Source organism: Chelonia mydas, chromosome 2 (genome assembly GCF_015237465.2).
Source record: "Chelonia mydas isolate rCheMyd1 chromosome 2, rCheMyd1.pri.v2, whole genome shotgun sequence".
Classification (NCBI taxonomy): domain Eukaryota; kingdom Metazoa; phylum Chordata; order Testudines; family Cheloniidae; genus Chelonia; species Chelonia mydas.
In genome coordinates this window covers 115296876-115321036 of record NC_057850.1, presented here as the reverse complement: position 1 = coordinate 115321036, position 24161 = coordinate 115296876, and the positions used below count along the sequence as shown (strand labels likewise).

The following is a 24161-nucleotide window of genomic DNA, read 5'->3' as shown; positions in this document are numbered from 1 at the left end:
CAAATAACAGCGCATTTCCATTTTCCTGGTCTCACATCCTCAATAGGGTTACTCAGATGGTAAGCACAGTGTTTGATGGCAAGTGGTTGCAGCATTAGACCATCAGTTTTGGCTTTTCTTAGATCCTTTAATGATGGAGAACATGTAAAAACCTTGCCTTTTGTGTGTGCTCCCTGCTCACCCTTGCTCACTGTATCTCCTTTGTCCCCTGGCTTGCTGTCCCCTCATTCACTTTAGAACAGTACAAAATAGCAAATGTGACCATATCCATAGGTACCAAGTCAAGCTTGCTGCTGTTTATGCATGCACAAGGCTATCAAATTTATATAGCACTGTTTACTTAAGTGGCTCACAGAACTTTCCAATACATAAATAACAGAAAGAGGAGACAGAAGACTGTGTCTTGATACAAGTCCAGTAAGCTGTAAAAGTTGAGTCTGGAAGAAGCCCAAGCTTTTATATCAGTTCAACAACGATAGCTCCTGAGCTAACCAAAAGCATATGTGAGATGACTGGTTTAGCGGCATTAGCATACTGGGCTGTTACTCTGTGAGTGTCATGGCTCAGCACCTCTGGCTTTTTTGGCTACTGTCAAGGCCAGGACTATAAGAGACTGGTTCCTCAGCCCCTTTAGCTGAGCTAAGGGAAAAGTTCCTTCAGCTTGCTGGACAGATTTTAAGACATAGTTATGTCATTTGCTCAGCAACTGTAGTGTGCTGGATATATGTAAAGGGCCAAGTTTCTGAGATTTCACTAGTTCACCAGCTATAGCTTGTTGGACTGACGTAAATAATTAGGCTTCTTTAGGTTCACTAGCTCAGCATCTCTAGCTTGCTGGATTGTGATGACAAACCATAGGCCTCTGGGAGCTGACTGGCTGTGCAGCTCTACGGTACTGGGCTGGTATCAAGATACAGGACTGTTAGGATCACTGGCTCAGCACCTCTAGCTTACTGGTCTAATGTCAAAAGTAAGCCTGTGTGACATCCCTGGCTCAGCACCATTAGCTAGCAGGACTAATATCCAGGCATAAACTTCTTTGAGGTCACTACCTCAGGATCTATAGCTGTTGGACTGCTCCAGGCAGGATCTATAGCTGCAGGCTCAGGTCTCTTTGAAATTACTAGCTCATCAGCTATAGCTCGTCAGACTGATGCCAAGGCTCAGGCCTCCTTAAGGTTAGTAGCTCAGCATTCTTAGCTTGCAGAACTTATATCAAGCCTCAGCCCTCTGTGACATGAGTGACTGTGCTCCATTACTAGGTCAAGCTAGAGTCTTCTGTGGTTATGGTAAGGTCTAGGTCTCTGTGATATCACTGGCTCAACACCTATAGCTTGCTGGGTGATGTAAAGAGGCAGGTCTTTGTGAGGTCTGTAATACAGGAACCCTAGATTACTAGTCTGATGGCAAGGGAGAGACCACTGTGAAGTCACTCGCTAGGCATCTCTGGCCTCCTAGGTTGATTTTATGGTACTAATTTCTGTTATTTTGCTAGTCTGATGACAAGGCAGAGGCTGCTGTGAGCTCACTGGCTCAAACCATCTAGCTTGATAGGCTTTTGTTAAGGTACAGACCCCTGAGGTCAGTGGCTCAGCAACATATTTCAAGGAAGTCAGAGATTTGCACCTACATTGACTGTATAGTTACTGCAATTGCTTGTACAAATTTTGTAATTATACACAAAAATGGACATTTAGGCATCTAACCACTTGCATGTGTAATCACAGTGGTTTTCTAATTTAAAAACTGTACCGATTACATTTGTCGCTGGCTACTTCACAAAGTCTTTTAAAAATACAAAAAATAGTTGATTATTCATGTCAATAGAGAGACTCTGCTGCAAAATTCAACTATATGCATAGCCCATGATCAGCCCCACAGGCAAAAGCCTGTGTGAAGAGATAGGCTTTACATTATCCCATGAAGATCAATGGACGGGGGCTGTGTTGAAAAGGTAAAAATTCATGCCTCTGAGTCAAATAAGCTCATTGCACCAGAGGAGAAATCTACCCATCTGTAGCACAACCCATAGTCTTGTGGGTTTTTTTCCCTTTCCCCTCAGCGCACCAGGCAAAATGAACTGCATTCAAAAGTCAGTACAGACGCTCCCCGGGTTACTCAAGACCCGACTTACGCAAATCCGCATTTACGGAAAAAGTTCCGTAAGCTAGAAATAGGAGGGTTTTTTTCTTCTTCTTCTTTTTTTGCGTAATGGTTGGGTATATGTTTCTGACTTACAAAAATTCAAGTTACACAAGGCGTTCCGGAATGATTGCGTAAATCGGGGAGCGTCTGTATTTGCAACAGTTACCGTACACCGATCTCTGAGATACCATAGTATTTACCTATGCTTAAATAGGCTATATTGGTGCATGGAAATTGGTGAGAAATGTTGATTTTTTAATGGCTATTACTGTATTTCTGTATTTAATTAGGTGTGAGGTTTCTGTGTATTGTGAAAATGGACATTTTCTTATTTTAAAAGTTAAATCATTTAAACCGCTCAACACCCAGAAAGCCAGGACAATCTCCTTAGGGATCTCAATCCACAGTCTGGGTAATGCAGTTATACAGCAATGCAATTTGTTATGACTGAAGAAAATAATAGGATGTAGGCAAGAGGAAATGCCTTGAGGCAACATCCATGGTAACAGCTTGGAGTAAGGTGGGATTTGTGAAATGTTGCCTGGCACTGGTGAAAAGTTGATTCTGTTTTCTATAAAGATGACTGGATTTGGAAATAAAAGCCTGATCTTCACATTATATGGAAACATTTTTTTGTTGCACAAGCCAACTGCCTCTTCCATATATTTTTTCATCTTTGAAAACAGATCTTTATTTGGTTTTTCAAAGCTGGAGAACAGTGGATGTGTGAGTCTGCAATACAGAACAGAAAATGGGTTTAAAAGGTGACATGCACTTTTTAATTTCTGTGCATTCTGGAGTATCTTCTGTGATCAAAAGTCAGATATTTAATTATATATATATATTTATCCTAAAATTAAACCTTAAAAATTATTTGCCGTGTTTACTTTGAATCTGGTGTATGTTTCTAAGCTGCCATCAAAACATTCTTGCTTCCAGTCAATGTTTTTCTCTCTCCAAATATTGTTGACTGAAAAAGAAAAGGAAGGAAGTTGCCTTGAATCTTCTAACCTTGGCCATCATTAGTGGTGTTTCTAAAGAAAAAATCTTGTTTTGCATTTCTGTATAAGCTTTGCCATACTTCGTAAAACAGTTATAGACCGATACATCAGGCTGCCTAAGACTTTTAGCTAAAAGGAATAAAATGTGCAAAATCCATCTTTGTTTTTTCCTTTTGAGATTTTGAAAACTGAAAAATGGCATTTCACTTGATCATGGTACATTTTCTTCAGACTCCTTACTCACTTCTTCCGAAGCTTTTCTAGGAATTCTTGAGAAAGTGGGTGGAATTGAAAAATGGCTAAGCCACGGTTTCCTGTAATACTCTCAGGCTCAAATCTTCAGCTCAGTGACTGATTGTGAAAATGGCCTCACTGTTCACCATTTTCTAGCAAGTTCCCAACTCGATGCTAAAGTTAATGTACTCAAGGAACCTAAGAGGTGTTGGTAAATAACCATAATTTTTTGAACTTTTGCTGAAGCCAACAAAAACGTTTTCTCAAGCCAGGAAGAATACTGAACACTAGCTAACCATGGGATGCATTGCCTTTGTTAATTTCATTGTGACTTTGGAGTTAGAATAAAGAGAAAGGAGCTGTCTGGCTAGGAAACCTCTCACTCTGACCTTGTGACCCTAGATCAGTGGTGGGCAACCTGCAGCCCATCAGGGTAATCCGCTGGCGGGCCACAAGACAGTTTGTTTACATTGACCGTCTGCAGGGCATGGCTGCCTGCAGCTCCCAGTGGCTGCAGTTCGCCGTTTCCGGCCAATGCGATCTGCGGGAAGCGGCGCGGGATGCAGGGACATGCTGGCGGCTGCTTCCCAAAGCTCCCATTGGCCGGGAACGGCGAACCACGGCCACTGGAAGCTGCGGGCGGCCATGCCTGCAGACGGTCAATGTAAACAAACTGTCTCGTGGCCCACCAGCAGATTACCCTGACGGGCTGCCTGCAGGCTGCCCACCACTGCCCTAGACAGAGTAAGAAAGCAGAAAATGGGGAGGAGGGTATCAGACAAAATCCTTTCAAAGGAGAGTGGGAGTGCTTGTAATCTGTCTTTGTGTAGAAATCTCAGCCTCTGTCTGTCTTTAAAGGGTGAGATTGTGGTTGGCCTTTATTGGGGTGCATGGTGGTGGTAGAGAGTTGCATCTTCCTTTCACAACACAGCTGCATGCAGTCCCTGTACTCAGGGTAGCACAAGGCAAGCTCACGCCTTCAGTGTGCGTGATGCAAGTTGTCCCAAACCAGGTAGGGAGAAGGTAGGACCACGGCTCTATTCTTCCACATTGCCTTGGGAAGTGGGATCAGCACACAGGGAGCAGTGTACTGCATCCCACAATGGGGTGGAATAGCAGCTATGCTTCCCTTGTATACCAGGGGGCTCTGAAAGACATTCTGTAAAATGCTTCCTGGTGTTCCACCAGGGCAATACACGGCAGTCCTTAAATGGCACTATGGAGCCCAAAACAGACCAAAAATAAAATAATGCTACATTTCCTCCTCTGCACACATTTTTAAAGTCCATGTTCAAATGTAAACAGCATTCAAAACTAAGTGCTTTTCCTGCTGAAAGAGTTCTTTTCCATCTCAGTTAATCACATTTTTAGTATGCTTAGGGAAGTTACCAGCTTCCAGTAAGTCATCTATTGCCATTAAAATGTTGCAATTCCTGCAGCTATTGCTTTAATAATGCTTGTTATGCTGAGGTCTATTTTTAATAAATATTTTGAGAGAAAAAGGCTGGCATTTTTCTTTAATAAACTGTTGTGTTACATTCCAAAAACATTCAGCGATTCATAAAAGGCCCAGTACTGCAGTTCTTTCTCGTGCAAAGCTCCTATTGCTGTGAGAGAGGTATTTTGAATGAGTATAGACTGCAGGATTTGGCCTAAAGATTTTAGCAGGGTTTCTGAAATACTCTTTTTCAACCCAATGCCGGGATCATGTTGCTGCTTATCTCCGTCAGAGAAATACTGAAAATGCTGCCAGCAGAGTAAGAAAGCCATAGAGACAGAGGAGAGTGGCTTCTTAGCCAATAAGAAACCTTTACACTTGTATTTTGGACTTAGTTCCTTCAGTGTTGGTATGCACGGTTTCCCTGAGCTATCTAGCCTGTTGTCCATGGCTATGTGGTGCCCAGGTATTAAAAAAGCAATAGCTGTGGAGTTTCTTGAGGTTTGAATTCCAGTCATCTCTCTTCATGTTAACCTTAAAACCTAAGAGGTAACTACAAAGCAATCCAGAACTTGTAATAATTTAGGGCAGCAGCTCTCAAACTTCATTGCACCGCGACCCCCTTCTGACAACAAAAATTACTACACGACCCCAGGACAGGGGACAGAAGCCTGAGCCAGCCCATAGCCCCGCCACCCTGGGCTGGTGAGTCAAAGGCCAAGGGCTTCTGCCCTGGGCAAGGGGCATGTAACCTTAGCCCATATGCCTAGGGCTGAAGCCCTCAGGCTTCGGCCTTGGCCCTGGGTCCCAGCAAGTCTAACACCAGCCCTGGTGCCCTCATTAAAATGGGGTCCCGACCCACAGTTTGAGAACCCCTGATTTAGGGCAACAGGCCCTCATCTAAGATAAGCAAAGCAACACTTTACCATTCTATTTGAGGTTCCAGGGTAAAATTTTCAAAAGCACCTAATGAACTTAGGATCCTAAGTCCCTTTTTCAAACACATCTTAGGCACTTAGGTCTTATTTACTTTCAGTGAGACTCAGGGCCAAACCTGAATGGTTCTGTGACCCCAGGAGCCAGGTTGCAACACCCAGAGCAGGGAATTGGGCCAAGCCCCATGGAACAGGAGTCACTGCTGCTGGGGGAGTGCGAAAATGGCTTGCTCTCCAGCCCTGTGTGAAAAGGCACAACACATACACCTGAAGTTAGCTGGAGGCAGACAGGGTGGTCACCTCTTCAGCCCCACTACTGTATTTAGGCACTGAAGGGTAGGATTTTTCAAGAACCCCTAGATAACTTAGCACAAGCCCCACTGACATTAGGACTTGGGTTTCTAAGTCATGCAGGCACTTTTTAAAATCCCACCCTTAGGTGCTTAAAAGTGAACTTTGGAGCCTAACTGTAGGCTCCTTTTTTTGAAAATGTTAGTCATGATCTGTATACAAAACCACTGATGTTTTAGGCTCAAAGCATCTCCTGTATACACATGTTCTTGAAAGGGACCCTCTATGCACAGATCTCCTGCTGTCAGCTTTTAAGTGAAGGGAGTGCTGCCTCCAGAGCACCATCACTCCCTCCCTATGTGAGGAAGGGGTTCCATGGGTATTTGGGACTTAGGGGTAAGGAACAGGGGACTGGCTACATTCAATGGCATTGTCCCATGTAGAGCCACTACATTTCCATGTGGAAATGTGGCAGGGAACTCATATAGCTAGGAATTGTATTGATTTCTTCTAGGTCCCCCCTGGAAAGGTCACTGAGCAGCCACATAGGATCCAGTTAGTGGAAGCAAAGCTTCTTCAGGGACTGTGATGCCATGGGAAGCGGAGCCATGGAGCAGTGCAGAGGCAGAAGTCCCACAGATGGTAGGTTTCCTATATCCACAGGACTGGGTTGCCCTGCCCTTCTGATCCCCAAGATCTATCAGACAGGGAAGCGTCCCAAATTCCTTTTGTTAGGGGATGCTTAGTGAGAAATAATGTGAGGGGACTGTTTTGGAGTGTTCCTACCACTCTGGTCCCTTTCAGCAGAGAAATCCAGTGGGTGTGCATATCTGTAGTTTTATTTCATTCTTATTTTGCTTCTATTTGGTCCCAGTTTGAAAGTATGGTGTTTGTGTTCCTTTTCCCTTTATACCGTTTATAGTGATGATTAAACTACTAAAAAATCACTTCATCCTGAGAACAAGCAATTTGTAAATCTGGGTACTCAGAACAAACATATTTCCTGTAATTGGATTTAGTCCAAATAGCTGAGTCAATCACAAAATTTCCTCTGGGATTTTTCCATGGCAAAGCGTTGTCTGAGAATAACAATAGCACAGAAGCTCTGATTGTATAAATCATCTCCTTACCTGAGGCTCACCCAGCTCCCGCATCAGCTGACCCTGAAACATAATCTTCTTCTGGCAAAACAGTTGCCAACTGGCACTTGGTGCAAATTTAGTATTTGTCTTTATAGTCTGAATCCTCACATTTTGTCTGCTAGCAGTCTGTGTTCAGATGAGCCTCTTGCCAATCTTGCTATTTCAGGCCAAACATTTTGGGGAACAGGCAATTCTTTGTATGTGCCCAGAAGATTTTTTGTTTGTTAGTTAGTTTTATGAAGAAGCTAGACAAGAAATGAACTGCACCATGCGTCCATTCAAGAAAGCAAGATCCAGTAGTTTAGAAAAGCTTTTTGAACTTTAATGGAAAGATTCAGAACCCTCTAAGTGAAATGTTGAAAATTCACTAAATTACTCTATTTACTTACTGTGCAGGTACATTGTAAAATTTGACAACTCATTGCAATTCAGTGCCAATAATTTGTCCCTCTCTATTGTTTAAAATTAAACAAGAGTATTAAATAAGGAAATAGCAGACACTTTGGATCAACTGATGAAACAGAATAATCACAGAACCAATTGAAAATGTGGCAGAGAACATGGGTAGAGTTTGATATGATTTGAAGGCATTAAGTGTCTTTGAATTTGAAAGGAAGGCAGGCCTTATAGCTTAGTGGAAATGCTCTATGTTAGACCATTGCTCTTGGATTGGGAATAAGGAAGCTTGGGCTGGTTATCATGTTCATCTTCTGTGAGAGGACTACTGTATGTCATTGAACAGTGACTTCTACAGCTAATTAAGAGGTAGCATTTAAGATTAAGCAAGTCCATTGGTTTTCTGGAGTGAAAAGAAAGTCATGACATGAGATGAGACCTTGAGGAAAGCGGGCACAAAGAGAAAATTGGAATGAGAAGACATGATTCTGCTCAACTCAGATAGGGATATGGAGGAAATAAAATTTTAAAGCAAACTTTATTTTAAAAAATTTGCTGCAGTGTCTATAGAAGCTACTGTAATAACACAGTGAAGAAAATGTGTATTACAGCACAACCAAATGGGCAAATTTGCTTCACTCTCAAATTAAATGGAGTTTGGAGAGTCACTGAGGCTGCACAAACTGGATGGTTTTCTGTGCATTCTGGTGGGGTTTAGGATATCTATAGAACTTCAGAAATGTTGTTTAATTGTCACAATCCACCTATAAGGGAGAGCCACCATTTTACAGATGTGGTAAACTGAGGCACAGAGAGGTTAAGATGATTATTTTCAAACATGGGCATATAAAGCTAGGCACCCAAATAAAAGTGGTCTGATTTTTAGAGGAGCTGAGCCCCTAATGTCCCCACTCAAGTTAATGGAAGCTGCTGGGGCTCAGCTCTACACTTAGTTACCTAACATCTAAAAATGTTGACTCTTTACCTTGAGCAATGCCACAGAACTGGAGCTGGGATTAGTCCATTGCTCTCCGTCCTTTACTCAGTAAATGAGGGCATGATGCCTCTCATACTGTTAAACTGCTCCTCTCTGTGACTTAGAGGAACTACTCATACAAATAAGTGCTCATCAACGTCAGTAAAGGCTCCACAATCTGGCTGTAGGACCCTAAACTTACCAACCTTACTCATGTCGAATTGTCTCGTGCTCCACATGTAGCCCTACTGAATTCCAAGGGACTACTTAGGTAGTAACTAGGGCTGTTAAGCGATTTAAAAAAATTAATCACGATTAATCGCACTGTTAAACAATAATAGAATACCATTTATTTAAATATTTTTGGATATTTTCTACATTTTCAAATATATTGATTTCAATTACAACACAGAATACAAAGTGTGCAGTGCTCACTTTATATTTATTTTTGATTACAAGTATTTGCACTGTAAAAAAATAAAAGAAATAGTATTTTTCAATTCACCTAATACAAGTACTGTAGTGCAATCTTTTCATGAAAGTTGAACTTACAAATATAGAATTATGTACAAAAAACCTGCATTCAAACCTGCATTCAAAAATAAAACAATGTAAAATTTTAGAGCCTGCAAGTCCACTCTGTCCTACTTCTTGTTCAGCTAATCGCTCAGACAAACAAATTTGTTTACATTTGCAGGAGATAATGCTGCCTGCATGTTCTTTACAGTGTCACCTGAAAGTGAGAACAGGCACTCTCATGCCACTATTGTAGCCGGCGTCGCAAGATATTTATGTGCGAGATCCGCTAAAGATTCATATGTCCCTTCATGCTTCAATCACTATTCTGGGGGACATGCAGCCATGCTGATGACGGGTTCTGCTCGATAACAATCCAAAGCAGTGTGGACCAACATATGTTCATTTTCATTATCTGAGTCAGATGCCACCAGCAGAAGGTTGATTTTCTGTTTTGGTGGTTCGGGTTCTATAGTTTCCCCATCGGAGTGTTGCTCTTTGAAGATTTCTGAAAGCATGCTCCACGCCTCGTCCCTCTCAGATTTTGGAAGGCACTTCACATTCTTAAACCGTGAGTCAAGTGCTGTAGCTATCTTTAGAAATCTCACATTGGTACCTTCTTTGTGCTTTGTCAAATGTGCAGTGAAAGTGTTCTTAAAATGAACAACATGTGCTGGGTCATCATCCAAGACTGCTATAACATGAAATATATGGCATAATGTGGGTAAAACAGAGCAGGGGACATACAATTCTCCCCCAAGGAGTTCAGTCACAAATTTAATTAACACATTTTTTTAACGAGAGTCGTCAGCATGGAAGCATATCCTCTGGAATGGTGGCCAAAGCATGAAAGGGCATACGAATATTTAGCATATCTGGTGCGTAAATACCTTGCAATGCCGGCTACAAAAGTGCCATGCAAATGCCTGTTCTCACTTTCTGGTGACATTGTAAATAAGAAGAGTGCAGCATTATCTCCAGTAAATGTAAACAAACTTGTTTTTCTTAGTGATTGGCTGAACAAGAAGTAGGACTGAGTGGACTTGTAGGCTCTGAAGTTTTATATTGTTTTGTTTTTGAGTGCAGTTATGTAACAAAAAAAAATCTACATTTGTAAGGTGCACTTTCACAACAAAAAGATTGCACTAAAGTACTTGTATGAAGTGAATTGAAAAATACTATTCTTTTATTTTTACAGTGCAAATATTTGTAATAAAAATAATATACACTTTTATTTCAATTACAACACAGAATACAATATATGTGGAAATGTAGAACATTCAAAATATTTAATAAATTTCAATTGGTATTCCATTGTTTAATAGTGAGATTAAAACTGTGATTAATCGTGATTAATTTTATTAATTGCGATTAATTTTCTTGAGTTAATTGCATGAGTTAACTGTGATTAATCGACAGCCCTAGTAGTAACTACTTTTTGTGAGTAAGGATGGCAGAATCAAGCCCTGTTATTCTAGATACAGACAGTGATCCAGGTTACACTGGAACTTTGTTAGAGAAATTGGAAATACTTTTTGTCAGGCAGGCTTATACACTTAAATAAATAACAGTAGTTTCATGATAGACAATAATTTGCTGAAGAATTTAAATAGTGACTGCCTTTTATTCTATTAGTTTTTGATTGAGTACAAAAATACATGATGAGTGAGGGAAGAGAGACTTGTGATCAATAATGTATTATCAAATCGCTGGCTTCAGGCTTGCTTAAAATAATACTCATATTGTCAGTGTTGAATCTGCCAAGTCAGTTGCCAAAGGACTCTGCAGTTTATTATTTTAATTAAAAGACTCTCAGTCATATTCTGCTTTCATTTACACCTGTGTAAATCTGGAGTAGCCCTGTTAATGTCAGGAGAGTTACTCAGGATATAAACCAGTGTGACTGGAGCAGACTATGACCCTCTGATGTTGCAAACATGTCACTGTAGAACAAAAACCAACAAAACCAGTTGTTCACTGTAACTGTTTCCTTATGCATCTAAAGAGTGTGTGTGTGTGAGAGAGAGAGAGAGATGTAACTTTTCTTGATGATGTGCTATCTCGCTTTGAAAAAAGTGGCTTCTTTCAACTAAGTTATTTCTGGGCTCCATGCAATATGGCCTCTTCTTGAAACATTCCTATATTACAACAGTTTAAAGCAGGTAAAAGGCAAACAGACCAGTTTTGGCATGAGTATGCTGCATTTATAAGGGGGATTTCTGAATCTGTCATGTTAATATATTATGGCTAGATTAGAAAGAATCTACTGAATGACTGCAGCACCAGCTGTTAGTCTCATCAGTTAAAAGTAAAAAAGAAATATGAAGAAATATTGGTGTCATAATATTCTTTTTAAATTAGGTGTGTGTAAGGCGGTTGCAGCTGTCCCTTCGTTCGTCTGGGAGGGAGGTCATGCCCCCTTGCTACAAGTCCTCTGGAAGAGCACAGTTCAGGGGGGAATTAGCATCAGGGTCTCTTGCCACTCAGCACGGTTACACAGTACTGAGCTTAGGGGCCCTGGTCCTCTGACCAGACAGGGCATCAAACAGTTAGGGGGCTCTAGCCTACATTCAGGGTAGAGCAGCAGTGTCTATAAGCCCCAACCCTCCAGCTGGGGAAGGCAGCAAGCAGTTAGGCGTCTCTGGATGGTATTCAGGACAGAGCAATAACAAGTCTATTAGTCCAGGCCCTCAAAGAGGGCAGGGCAGCAAAGTCAGGGAGCTCAGGCCTGTACTCAGGACAGAGCAACAATGAGTCTCTAAGCCCAGGCTCTCAAATAGGGCGGGGCAGCAAACAGTCGGGGTCCTGGCTCTGATGGACCGCCGACAAATGCAGGCCTCCTGCCTGTAGTGGGGAGGCTGCCACGCCAGGGATGGGTGGCAGGGGTAGGGGGATGTAGGCCCACCTGACTCCACTGCATCCCAGCCCAGGGCCATAACAGTGGCAGAGTGGTCTGCCACTTGGTCAGCAGGGAAATCTGGCCACAACACGCTGGCCAGCTGTCAGTCAGCAACACAGCCGAACTATATTCAGCTCCCCTGGACTACTTCCTACACTCCCATTTGAGAGGGGTCCTGGGGTCACAGTCTGCCTCACTGGGATAAACAGCTAATGGCAGCCCCAGCAATTCCTTAACGTCTCCAGCAGCCAGCAGCTCCGGCAGTCCATCCAGATCTCGGGGGCTGCAGTGGTTCCTGTCGGGTCCGATCTCCAGCAGCAGCTGAGCTGGAGAGCTGGCCTTTTATATTTCCAGGTCCTGTCCCACCCCTCTGCTTTCGGAGGGGCAGGCATGGGTGTGCCGGCTCTGCCCACCAGGGAGGACTTGCGGCGTCTGTCCAGGAGAGAGGACATGCCCCCTCGCTACAGTGCAAAAATGCATTCTAATTTTCAGATGCAAGCAGAAAGTGGGACCAATGAGGACTAATATTAGCTCAGGACCAGCAAGGGGAATATATTTTGTAAAATATATTATCAAATTCTTACTGTAGACATATAAACTTGATGTAAAATATATCTTCTCTCTATATGGCTAATAAAAGTTTAGTATATGCATAATACTTAGCACTTCTGTAGAGTTTTCTTCCATAGATCTCAAAGCATTTTGTAAAGGTAGGTAACATTATCTCCATTTTACAAATGGGAAAACTGAAGTATATAAAGGTGAAGTGACTTGCCCAGAGTTAAACAGCATGTCACCGGCAGATCAGGGGATGAAACACAGGTCTTCTGATTCTCAGTTCTGTGTTTTTCCCACTTAACCATTTAACCAAACAAAGTAACGAAAAAATAAACTGAATACTAAATAAACTAGGTTCCTATTTATATGTACTGCACAATAAATTTAACAAAACAGATGGCTATGAATTCATATAGTTTATATATACAATATATATCTATAGACAGACATTGTCTATTTTTATTATTCTCCCAAAGTGACATGTTTGTGATATTTAATATATATTACACACATTAAAATATTTCTTTACAATCATTTTCTTCTATATAGCAAGCATCTGCCTGGCAATTGTATGGCCCTTTCCCCCCAACTTGGGTAAATAAGAGTGCAAGGGCATTTTTGCCTAAGTTAGTGGTGTTATTTTCTACACTAGTTTAGGTGGTTTTGAATGCTATTTTCGGCTGCTTTTATTACTTCATGACCCCTCCTACCAGCTTCACGCCCTTACACTTAAGCCTCCTAAATGAAACTGCCTAAATTCCGCTGAGTGTAAAAGAACAACTTCAGCTCATTGAGCCAATTTCCTTGCACCTAGGCAGGACAACGCTGAAGGGCCACCTAATTGAATATACTTTTGCTCAGTGAGTTATTTTTCTGATGACAGGATTTAGTGCTATATTGTCCCTTCTTTGAGGGAAGGGCTGTCTTAGTATTATTTATTTGTATAGCGCCTAGTACAATAGGGGCCTTATCTCTGATGGGGGACCTTCAGTGGTACTATGATAGAAATAAGTTGTTATAGGTGGGACTGGTAGCACAACCTATTATTACGATTGTCCAATACTTCCCATTATAGACCCTGTTTTCAGTTGCTTATTACTTCGCAAACTTTAACCTTTGGGGAAAAATTTTCCATGGTGGGTGTCTGCCTTATGATGATTTTGTTTGGAAAATTTCAGCTAAAATGGTTCAGTCACTGGGGAATGGGAGCCAAGGGGAATGGGGAAGGCAGGCAGGAGGATTGACTGCAGGTCAGGAGGGAGAGAGACAAATCAGATGAGGAGCAGGGAGTGGGCACTGGGAGCGGCTTGGCAAGGAGATGAGGACAGGGAGATGGTGACTGGGAGTCTGGAGGGGTTAGGCTAGGACTCGCTGAGCAAGGAGACTGGGACTGCCTACATGAACCTGGATTTGTGCTGGAAATGGCCCAACTTGATGATCACTTTAGATAAGCTATTACCAGCAGGAGAGTGGGTGGGAGGAGGTATTGTTTCATGGTCTCTGTGTGTATATAATGTCTTCTGCAGCTTCCACAGTATGCATCCGATGAAGTGAGCTGTAGCTCACGAAAGCTCATACTCAAATAAAATTGGTTAGTCTCTAAGGTGCCACAAGTACTCCTTTTCTTTAAGGAAAAGAGTGACATTCGTGGACAGAATTGGGTCAGGATTGAGTACTGTGACTGCTGAGCTTATGGAGATCGCTAAGCTTCTGGGGTTAGAATCTGCTCAGAATCAATCTATTGCTGGAGAGAATCACAATGATATTATATTGCCAGAATCAGGCAAATTCTTTGCGCATTAGAAATGTATGGGCTACCGACAATAAATCTTCTCCCATATTTATCCCAATACTCTCCTCAGGATGCGGGCTATGTAAACCCATTAATCTATCCAAAATTCTACCTCCAACTTCATTGAGGGGTGGGGTGGGTGGTTAAGATGATATCTTTAAAAATAACTAATTGAATGTTCAAGATGCTTGGAGTCCAAACACACCCCCCTTTGATGCTCTGCCCCGAGCTGTCTGACTCAGCAGGTAGTTTCTACTTCAAAGTGTTCCACTACCATGGCTGCTGTTCTTTGTAAATAGTGGGAGCCTTTGAAATGGATGTGGCTCTGTGACAGTATGCCAGAAATCAGCCTTTTTAAAAAAATATCCTATGCTGAAAACATTTTTTCAGTAATTGAGTATATTTTTTCTTGCCAATCACTCTGACAGACCTTGTCATAGAGCTATGTCCTTTTCAAAGGCTCCTGCTACTTGCACAGAACTTCATGAACACAGCTGCAAATCTCCACCAGAAGGAGTCATTTTTACATAGATATTTCTCTGTCCACAACCACATTAGCTGATTGAAAAGTCTGACAAGCATGACTTAACCAATTAAGGTTTTTAATATGCTACATACATGGGAAAGTTTAAATCAATATCTCCCAAAACACGGATGCATAAAACTGCAACTTAACACCTCTAAAATAATCCAAATATGCATAAAATTGTAGTGAAATTAAGATCTGTGCAAAAGCTATTTTTGTTAAATTTCAGTCGAACTTTGTCCTCAGTTTAATTTTCCCCAAAGTGCTTGGAATCTTTTGCACACTGTTTTTGGGAAACAAAGGATAATGTGATAATTCCCTTTTTTATTATGTATTTGTTCATCACAAACAGTATGCTCAGTTCTGTGCAAGACACATAAGGAGAAATCCCACTGGATTTCAATAGGGTCAGGATTTCACCCAAAATTAAGAGATTCTTTGCCCTATTGCCACATACATGGCACAAATAACAGAAGATTTAGAATCACCACATCATTATGGGAAATGCAATCATTGCCATGAATCAGAGAAATAGAATATTCATAAATTCAAAGTATCTCCATTTCTCATACATCATTGCTAATGTGAGTCACTATATAAAGATGGGATGGAACACTTCATAATACTTGGCAGCCCTAAAGGATGAGAGATTTCTGCCATTGTCTGAAGGGCTCCAGTAAAATTTATGACAGGTTTTGTCTCCTGAACATCTGGCAGAAATTCAAATTAAACACCTCTCAGTCCCTTTGGAAACTGTAACAGTTGCTGCTATGCCTCTTAAGGCATATTGAACACTTTTTAAGTTCAATACCTGCTTCTTCAGGAACAAATCTAATCTTTGCCTTTATGGATTAGAGCTATTCAATTTTGCTTAACAGAGAAGAAAGCTAGTTTAAAAATAAGAAAATGTTCTAATAAACTTTCTCTGTATAAGCTTCAAAACAGGAAGGAATACACAGATATTTAAACAATCTCTAATCAAACAGTATAACCTGGAAAGTTCTGTGATACAGGTTTTATACTGAAATATAGCAGAAACTCATAACCTGATGGAATCTTTACATCCAATACTTGGAAATCCTCACAAATTGATAAAACTGAAACCCTAGAATCTTAGCAAAGATACAAAGATGCTAGCTTTGCAGATAACATTCCCATAGGACATGAAGCATTAATAGTTTTTAAATAATTCAAGAGGATATTAATATCCCAACATGCCATCTACATAGGAATGACAGATCTGTTAAAATTAGCTGTCCTGAAAACCAAGATTATTCATGACACAATTTTATCTCTGAAAAACCAGCTTAATGCAAAAGCATACATCTTCAAAGTCGAAGTCCCAAGACTTAGTTAAATATGGATAAAAAAACAATTCAGAACTAATGCTGGAAGAATCTGAAGTGAGATGTGGGAAGAATTTGAAGTCAGATTTGAATATTCATTCTGGGCACAAACTGCTGATGTCTCTCTCTCTCTCTCTCTCTCTATATACACACACACACTTCACCAGGACTTCTCTCATATGTATGTTAATATTACACAATAGTTATAAGTCATTAATGTTTTCTGATAAGCCTCTGTCATTAGGGATTTCCTTAGACAAGATGTGAGGGGGGAATTGGTGAGGTCACTGAAGAGATTTGAGTCTTTGTAACCTGTATGTTTATTAATAGAATACCTTCCTTGGGACTGCTGGGAAATCTGTCAATCTAGGATGTGGAGATTGAAGCCATGATTGAAATGGTTATAGAGGAATAATCAACAGGCTGCTTGAATTGACTCCTGATTAAATTGGATGGTTATCTGAATCAGTGGCAACTGAGTAAGCAAATTTAATTTTCCAGTCTAGATATAGCTCATCCCTTCTCTAGGGATTTGAAGCTGGATGACTGCAGACAAACAATTTTGTCTTCCTTTTGTGTCCATGTGGTGGTTACTGATCCAAACAGATTTATCTGTTTGTTAAACCACACATCCATCAGCAGTGCTACCTCCCAAAGGATTGGGCCTCTGGACAGGGCATCTGCAACAAAGTTTTACTTTCATGGAATAATGTAACTGATTCGGAAATCAAACATCTTGGGCTAGTGAAAATAGAATCCCTAGTGACAGTTCTGAAACGAAAGAACTTCTCATATTTTCCTATCATCAGTACATAAATTACCTTCATTCTGTTGTCTGGAATAAAATGTATGGTACATGTTAGCCCTGAGATGGCTACAGTATGAGGGAATTAACTGAAGCCACTCCAGACAATTGACAGGCCGTTTCTATTCTCCATTGTTTGTCCTAAACCAAAATAAGCTTTGTCTTGAAAAAGAGACACAGTCTTTCAGGCAATAAGATAAATGAAAGGTGAAGTGAATATGATATTTTGAGTCCATCACTCCAATCGTAGAAGGGCTTCTTAAAGCAAGGTTACCAGACTCCCCCGCCCTCCAAGGTTTATAGATTATTTTCCCTCTTAAGGCAAGTTTACCAGACTTTCCCCCCCCAAGGTTTATTGATTCCCTCTTCCCTCCCAGTGCAACAGTAAATGTTGCAAGATACTATTATATAATGTTTCAACTGAATAGGCTGGCAATAAAACCACTAAGTAATTTACTATAACACAGTGGCTAGGTCCCACTGAAATCCCCTATCCCACTTTAATACTTTCAGATTATTTTCTTTTCTCCATTGGATTCACTGATGGAGAACTGGATATATTTTTACTATTCCTGAACAAGAAAACTGGAGCAGTCAAGAGAAAACGTCACAATGCACTGCCAGTGCATCAAGTTTTGTAAGGGTGAATGATTTGGTTGGGCCGACAGAGGGAGACAAAAAAACATTAAGTCCTGATCCCTAACTTCAGTGGGCCTACTTCACGGTAGTAAAGTTAAGCATGTGCCTTAGTGTTTGGAGGATTCGGGGGCTTAGTTTGCAAATATTTTCCAAATAAGCCAATTTAAGTTTTTTAATTTCAAAGGCCATGGTTCAGCACTGCACTTAAGCACATGAATTTTCCCACTGTGTTTAGTGGATTAAAGGTAATCAGTTGCTTACGTTCTTTGCTGAATCAGGGCCATAAAGTACTAAGTTTGTTTCTTCCAAGAACAGATAATAGTTGCCACTGAGACTTTAAAAATGCAAAAAAATTAGGGTTTTTTATATTTCACTTACAAAGAGGGAGGGGGTGGGGAAACTGTTCTGAATCATGCTTCAAGTGAAGTATGTAATTAAGTGTTTGCAGGATCAGGGCCTAAACAGATAAGACAAAGGAAATCTTGCTATTGCCATGTTACAGATGGAGAACTGAGGCACTGCCGGATAAATGACTTGCCCAAAGTCTGAAGCAGAGGCAGGAACTGAATCAAGATCGCCTGAGACTCAGTCCAGTTCATTAATCATAAGACTCTTCTTCCTCTCAAACTTCATAGTGCAACCCTCATTGCTATTGCCTCTCCATGACATTGTTCATATAATAGACCAAAATGAATCACCTCCAATGACAAAAATTCTCCAGCTGAAACAAAGATTTTACAAAAATAATTTGATGAATGAGTAGGCTTTGAAAAAACATTGATCAGATCTGGTTATGCTCTTGAACGATCTATTCTTGTGAACTATCACTTTTAAAACTTTTATTTCAAAGAGTCCATTTGTAAATGTTTTGAATAGAGAACATATTAAAGGCCTGGGGGCAGATCCTCATAGCTCTAGCAGCTGTGACAATTTAAACCAGCTGAGGATATAACCCTTAGACTTAAGAGTTCAAACTTCACCTGCTTTGGGAATACTAACAAACAATTTACCCGGCCCTCAGAATTTTTAAATTCCCAAGATCTCCATAACTTCCTGATTTAATGCTTAAATGGATTTTGATCCAATATTAATTCCTACTGCTTGCACAGAATTCTTATGAATGGCAATCCTCTTCGCAGATCAATTTACTACAGTCAAGGGGATACTATTAGGAGAAATATACATTATTCATTTCAATATGCATTACCCTGCATTTATCAAAATTAAAATTCAGCTGCTATTATGCTATCCTGCATTTGGTTAGATTTTTCTGGAGGTTTTTCCTACAATCCTCTCTATTTTTTTACTAATCTAAATAGTTTTTTGTCATCAGCAAATTTCACCGCTCCTTCATTAACAAACACAGTAAGTAACATGTAGCGCAGGGGAAGCAGAATGCTTTTGTGGAATAAGCATAAGATGAGGAGTTAGGGAGGTAGGTCCAGACACAGATCCACAAATGAGCATTTAAGTATTTATCCACAGGGGAACAGTCATTGGGCCAAACAGAGAGAAAGACTGTAGTCCTGTGGTTAAGGAACCCACTTGGAAAGTGGGAAACCCAGAATCCAGTCCCCCTCCTCAAATCGGTCTTTCATTATTTATTCATGGTGGAACACTTCAACGGGAGATACTGAGGGAGTCTCAAATCAGACTATTCCATATCTCATTGGTTGGAGCACTCTCCTAAGAGGTAGGAGACCTCCTGGCAGAGCGGGGAGAATTGAACCTGTATCTTCAACATTCCTGGCAAGTGTTCTAGCCATTGGGCTAAAAGTTATAAGATTTAAAAGTTATAAGTATTGCCACCACTACCACCACCACCTCCTCTAGTGGCCAGATTGTGAATGAAACCCATACCAGTAGGTGGCCTCTGAACACATTTACTGGATCTGGCCCAGCATGTGACTTAGGCAGAGGAGTGTCTGTTTTCCCCCCGGTTTGTGAATCGCTCTGCGGCTTAGGGGGAGATAGACATCTGGACAATTACAGTAAGGAAGCAGGGCACATGCTCATAGGCACTAGGGGAACTTTTACCCTGAAAACTTGGGCACCTATAGGGTTTGACAGGAGTTTTCTGGATTGCAGTGGAGCCCAAAAAAACCCAGAGATTTTGGCAGCGAAATCTGGGTACCTAAGTATCTTTGTGAATCTCACCGTCTCTAAAATGGGATAATACTTTTTTGATTCACAGTGGTATTCTGAGGATTAGGTACTCTGTACAGAATTTTTAATTTATAAAGCACTATTATAAATATTAAATAGCATTATTATTATTATAAAATTTTTCTTAGGGTCCACCATTATCTTCCCAACCTCTATTAATTTTCCTTTACTCAGATTAGCAGATGTAGTTTTACCCACAATATTGTCAACCCCAAGTGTTCAAAAATCATGAGCCAGGACTCCCAAAAATCATGAGATTGGCTTAAGTCTTGAGGCTTAAAAAGTATATAATAATTTGGGGATCTTTTTATTTGCCTTTTGTTATTTGAGTCTTTAAAGATAATGGTTTAGAACTTTTCTCCATAACCATGATATCTAGAAATGTACTTTTGTTTAAAAATGAAAGCTGAGAGTCTTACGTTATCACATGACTCCAGAAGCTGGAATTTTAAGAAAAAAACATCAAATACTGTGAGAGTTGGCAACACTGCAATAGGATTTTCTCCTTTATCCTGTGTTTTCCCCAGAAAAAGTCTCCCTTTCTTGGGAGACCTTGTCAAAAGCTGTTTGAAAATTCAAACACATGGAGCCAGTATTTTATTTACGCGTCTCTTTCAGAGAACTCTAACATATTAAACCAGCACAAATTTAGCCTTACAGAAGCTATGTTGATCTGACCTTACTGAATATATGTATAGTATCCAAGAGTTATGATATTTCATACCTCATTATTTAGCTACATTTTATTCACTCCTTGTTACTTTGGTTTTGCTCTTCAGCACACACACTAGCACTGCCTTTAATATAGTGTTTTTGAATAGCCTTCAGATAGAGTCTATGGACTATGGCCCCAATCCTGCAAGCATTTACATATGTGCTTAACTTTATGCACAAGAGTTATTCCATTGACTTAAAAGGGACTTCTTAAGTGTGTAAAGTTAACCATGTCTCAAAGTGTTTTCAGGATCAGGGTATAAAGGTGTGTCTTAATTACATACATTTTCAATGGTGTAACTACACTGTAGCTGGACAGGTAGTACGCTGGTATAAATCCTTAAGGTAACTAAATTGCATTGGTGCAGACTGGTATTTGCACCAATATGACTTAAACTAGTCATTTCAGGTATTTTAGTTTGCCCTTCAGACTATTTGTAAGTTTATCAGCGTTTCAGAAGAAAAGATTCCACTCTTATGTGTTACGGTGTTGTCCATTGCTGACTCCCATTCTAATCCATGATAGTCAAACAATGTATCCTGAGCAACAGTGACCATCTGTTTTCCTAGTTATTCTCTGAACCAGTTCCTGTGTATCACACAAGACTAGGTTGAGAATTAGTTTCTTTCTTGCATGCTCCAGAACTAGTTACTGGTAAAAGCTGATTACAATGACAGAAGTTACAAAAGGAATCAGGTTACTGGGAAATTTTAAATAACTGTTATCTTAACATTAGTGGTTCTAATCTTCAATAGCACAAGCTTGCACCCTTATTCTTGTGGAAATATCCGTTCAAATGAATGAACTATCTAGCCATGCTAGATGACTGCTCCTAAGAGAGTTAATGTTTCATTGGTGTCCATTTATCTTTAACACCAGAAGAGATGAATGGGAGCAGTTTGCCCCTCTCTGGGAGATGGGATGCCCACACAGTAGAACTGTATCTCATTGGGACTATTTAGAAAAGCTGGACGTGCACAAGTCCATGGGGCCGGATGCGTTGCATCCGAGAGTGCTAAAGGAGTTGGCGGATGTGATTGCAGAGCCATTGGCCATTATCTTTGAAAACTCATGGCAATCAGGAGAAGTCCCGGACGACTGGAAAAAGGCTAACGTAGTGCCCATCTTTAAAAAAGGGAAGGAGGAGAATCCTGGGAACTACAGGCCAGTCAGCCTCACCTCAGTCCCAGGAAAAATCATGGAGCAGGTCCTCAAGGAATTAATTCTGAAGCACTTAGAGGAGAGGAAAGTGATCAGGAACAGTCAGCATGGATTCACCAAGGGCAAGTCATGCCTGACTAATCTAATTGCTTTCTATGACGAGATAACTGGCTCTGTGGATGAAGGGAAAGCAGTGGACGTGTTGTTCCTTGACTTTAGCAAAGCTTTTGACACTGTCTCCCACAGTATTCTTGCCAGCAAGTTAAAGAAGTATGGGCTGGATAAATGGACTATAAGGTGGATAGAAAGCTGGCTAGATTGTCGGGCTCAACGGGTAGTGATCAATGGCTCCATGTCTAGTTGGCAGCCGGTGTCAAGTGGAGTGCCCCAAGGGTCAGTCCTGGGGCCGGTTTTGTTCAATATCTTCATAAATGATCTGGAGGATGGAGTGGATTGCACCCTCAGCAAGTTTGCAGATGACACGAAACTGGGAGGAGAGGTAGATACGCTGGAGGGTAGGGATAAGATACAGAGGGACCTAGACAAATTGGAGGATTGGGCCAAAAGAAATCTGATGAGGTTCAACAAGGACAAGTGCAGAGTCCTGCACTTAGGACGGAAGAATCCAATGCACCGCTACAGACTAGGGACCGAATGGCTCGGCAGCAGTTCTGCAGAAAAGGACCTAGGGGTTACAGTGGATGAGAAGCTGGATATGAGTCAACAGTGTGCCCTTGTTGCCAAGAAGGCCAATGGCATTTTGGGATGTATAAGTAGGGGCATTGCCAGCAGATCGAGGGACGTGATTGTTCCCCTCTATTCGACACTGGTGAGGCCTCATCTGGAGTACTGTGTCTAGTTTTGGGCCCCACACTACAAGAAGGATGTGGAAAAATTGGAAAGAGTCCAGCAGAGGGCAACAAAAATGATTAGGGGACTGAAACACATGAGTTATGAGGAGAGGCTGAGGGAACTGGGGATGTTTAGTCTACGGAAGAGAAGAATGAGGGGGGATTTGATAGCTGCTTTCAACTACCTGAAAGGGGGTTCCAAAGAGGATGGCTCTAGACTGTTCTCAGTGGTAGCAGATGACAGAACAAGGAGTAATGGTCTCAAGTTGCAGTGGGGGTGGTTTAGGTTGAATATTAGGAAAAACTTTTTCACTATGAGGTTGGTGAAACACTGGAATGCGTTACCTAGGAAGGTGGTGGAATCTCCTTCCTTAGAAGTTTTTAAGGTCAGGCTTGACAAAGCCCTGGCTGGGATGATTTAATTGGGGATCGGTCCTGCTTTGAGCAGGGGGTTGGACTAGATGATCTCCTGAGGTCCCTTCCAACCCTGATATTCTATGATTCAGTTCACCTTTGGAAGATTATTTTTGCAACTGAAAAGAAATTTAATTAAAAATACATCTTAATTTCTTCAGAAAATTACCTTGATGACAGAAATCCATTGCGAAAACCTAAATGTCCAGAAAGCGATGTTATTTGCATGTGGATTCTTAGTTTCTCTGTCCTGAAAAAGGTGGAGTGAAGGAGAGGAATTGTACTTTCACCAACAGAACTATCTAAAGACGACAGCTGTAACGTGTACTAATACCTGTTTAATTTTGGAAAACTTCTCAGACATGCAAGGGCACTGACTCCAAAAATCCTAATCAAGTCCTCATTATGGTGCTGTCATTTAACATGCAACATTCAGCTAAAAATGGCCTATAGGGTACTGCACTGTTTTTGCTGAAATCAAACTTTTTTCTGTGTTTTTTTTTTTTTTTACATTATAAACTTAGAAAACACTATAACTAGATTTTCAAAAGGGGCCTGTGCATCTTCATGAGTCTGAGGGGAAAAAAAAGTAATGTGTGGCTTAAAAATCATGAGACGTTAAAAGAATAATACATTTGGGATTCTTTCTTTTGATTTTTTGGGTTTTTGAGACTTCAGGGTTCTTGTTTTCAAGTTTCTCTCTTTAATTATGAGAGGAGAGGTTCTCATATAATCACAGGCCTTTAAAAGAAAAACAACAAATATGAGACCTGTGATACAATGGTAAAAGTTCACAGCACGCGAATCACCTGCTACTCACACAGACTTCAACTGGACCTGCAGGGGCGCAGCACTTTTGAAAATCAGGCCCAAGAGATCTCCAGCTGGGCACCCAAAATCAAAGGCCGCTTTTGAAAAATTTTGGCACAAGCATTAGTGGAGAACTGGCAGGATTCTGACAGTGTTCCACAGAAGTGAAATCTGTGGAACAGAAGTTAAGTTCCACAGCTTAACAGAAGTGGGAAATCTGTTTAAAATGTTTTGATTTTGTTTCTATTTTACTCAAATGGCCTGATGACAAAAAAGTTCTTTTTTAAAGATTCAACACTGTCTTCAATTAAGGCCAGCAGAAAGATCCGAATTAACATCCCCAGTGAGTTCTCTGCAAAGCTAGGAAGACTAGATGTACCCATCCTGATATTTCTACATTAAAAA

At 40.8% G+C, this 24161-nt stretch overlaps 1 protein-coding gene across 2 annotated transcripts in view; it reads right to left on the bottom strand.

The window, feature by feature from the left end:
• RPP40 (ribonuclease P/MRP subunit p40) overlaps positions 1 to 24161 on the bottom strand; it is a 54743-nt gene that overhangs the window by 24767 nt on the left and 5815 nt on the right. For both annotated transcript variants that reach the window (XM_043540167.1, XM_043540166.1), the window contains exon 2: positions 23116 to 23196. In XM_043540167.1, the coding sequence (XP_043396102.1) occupies positions 23116 to 23134 (19 nt within the window). In that variant the 5' untranslated portion in view covers positions 23135 to 23196. The remainder of the gene's footprint in view (positions 1 to 23115; positions 23197 to 24161) is intronic.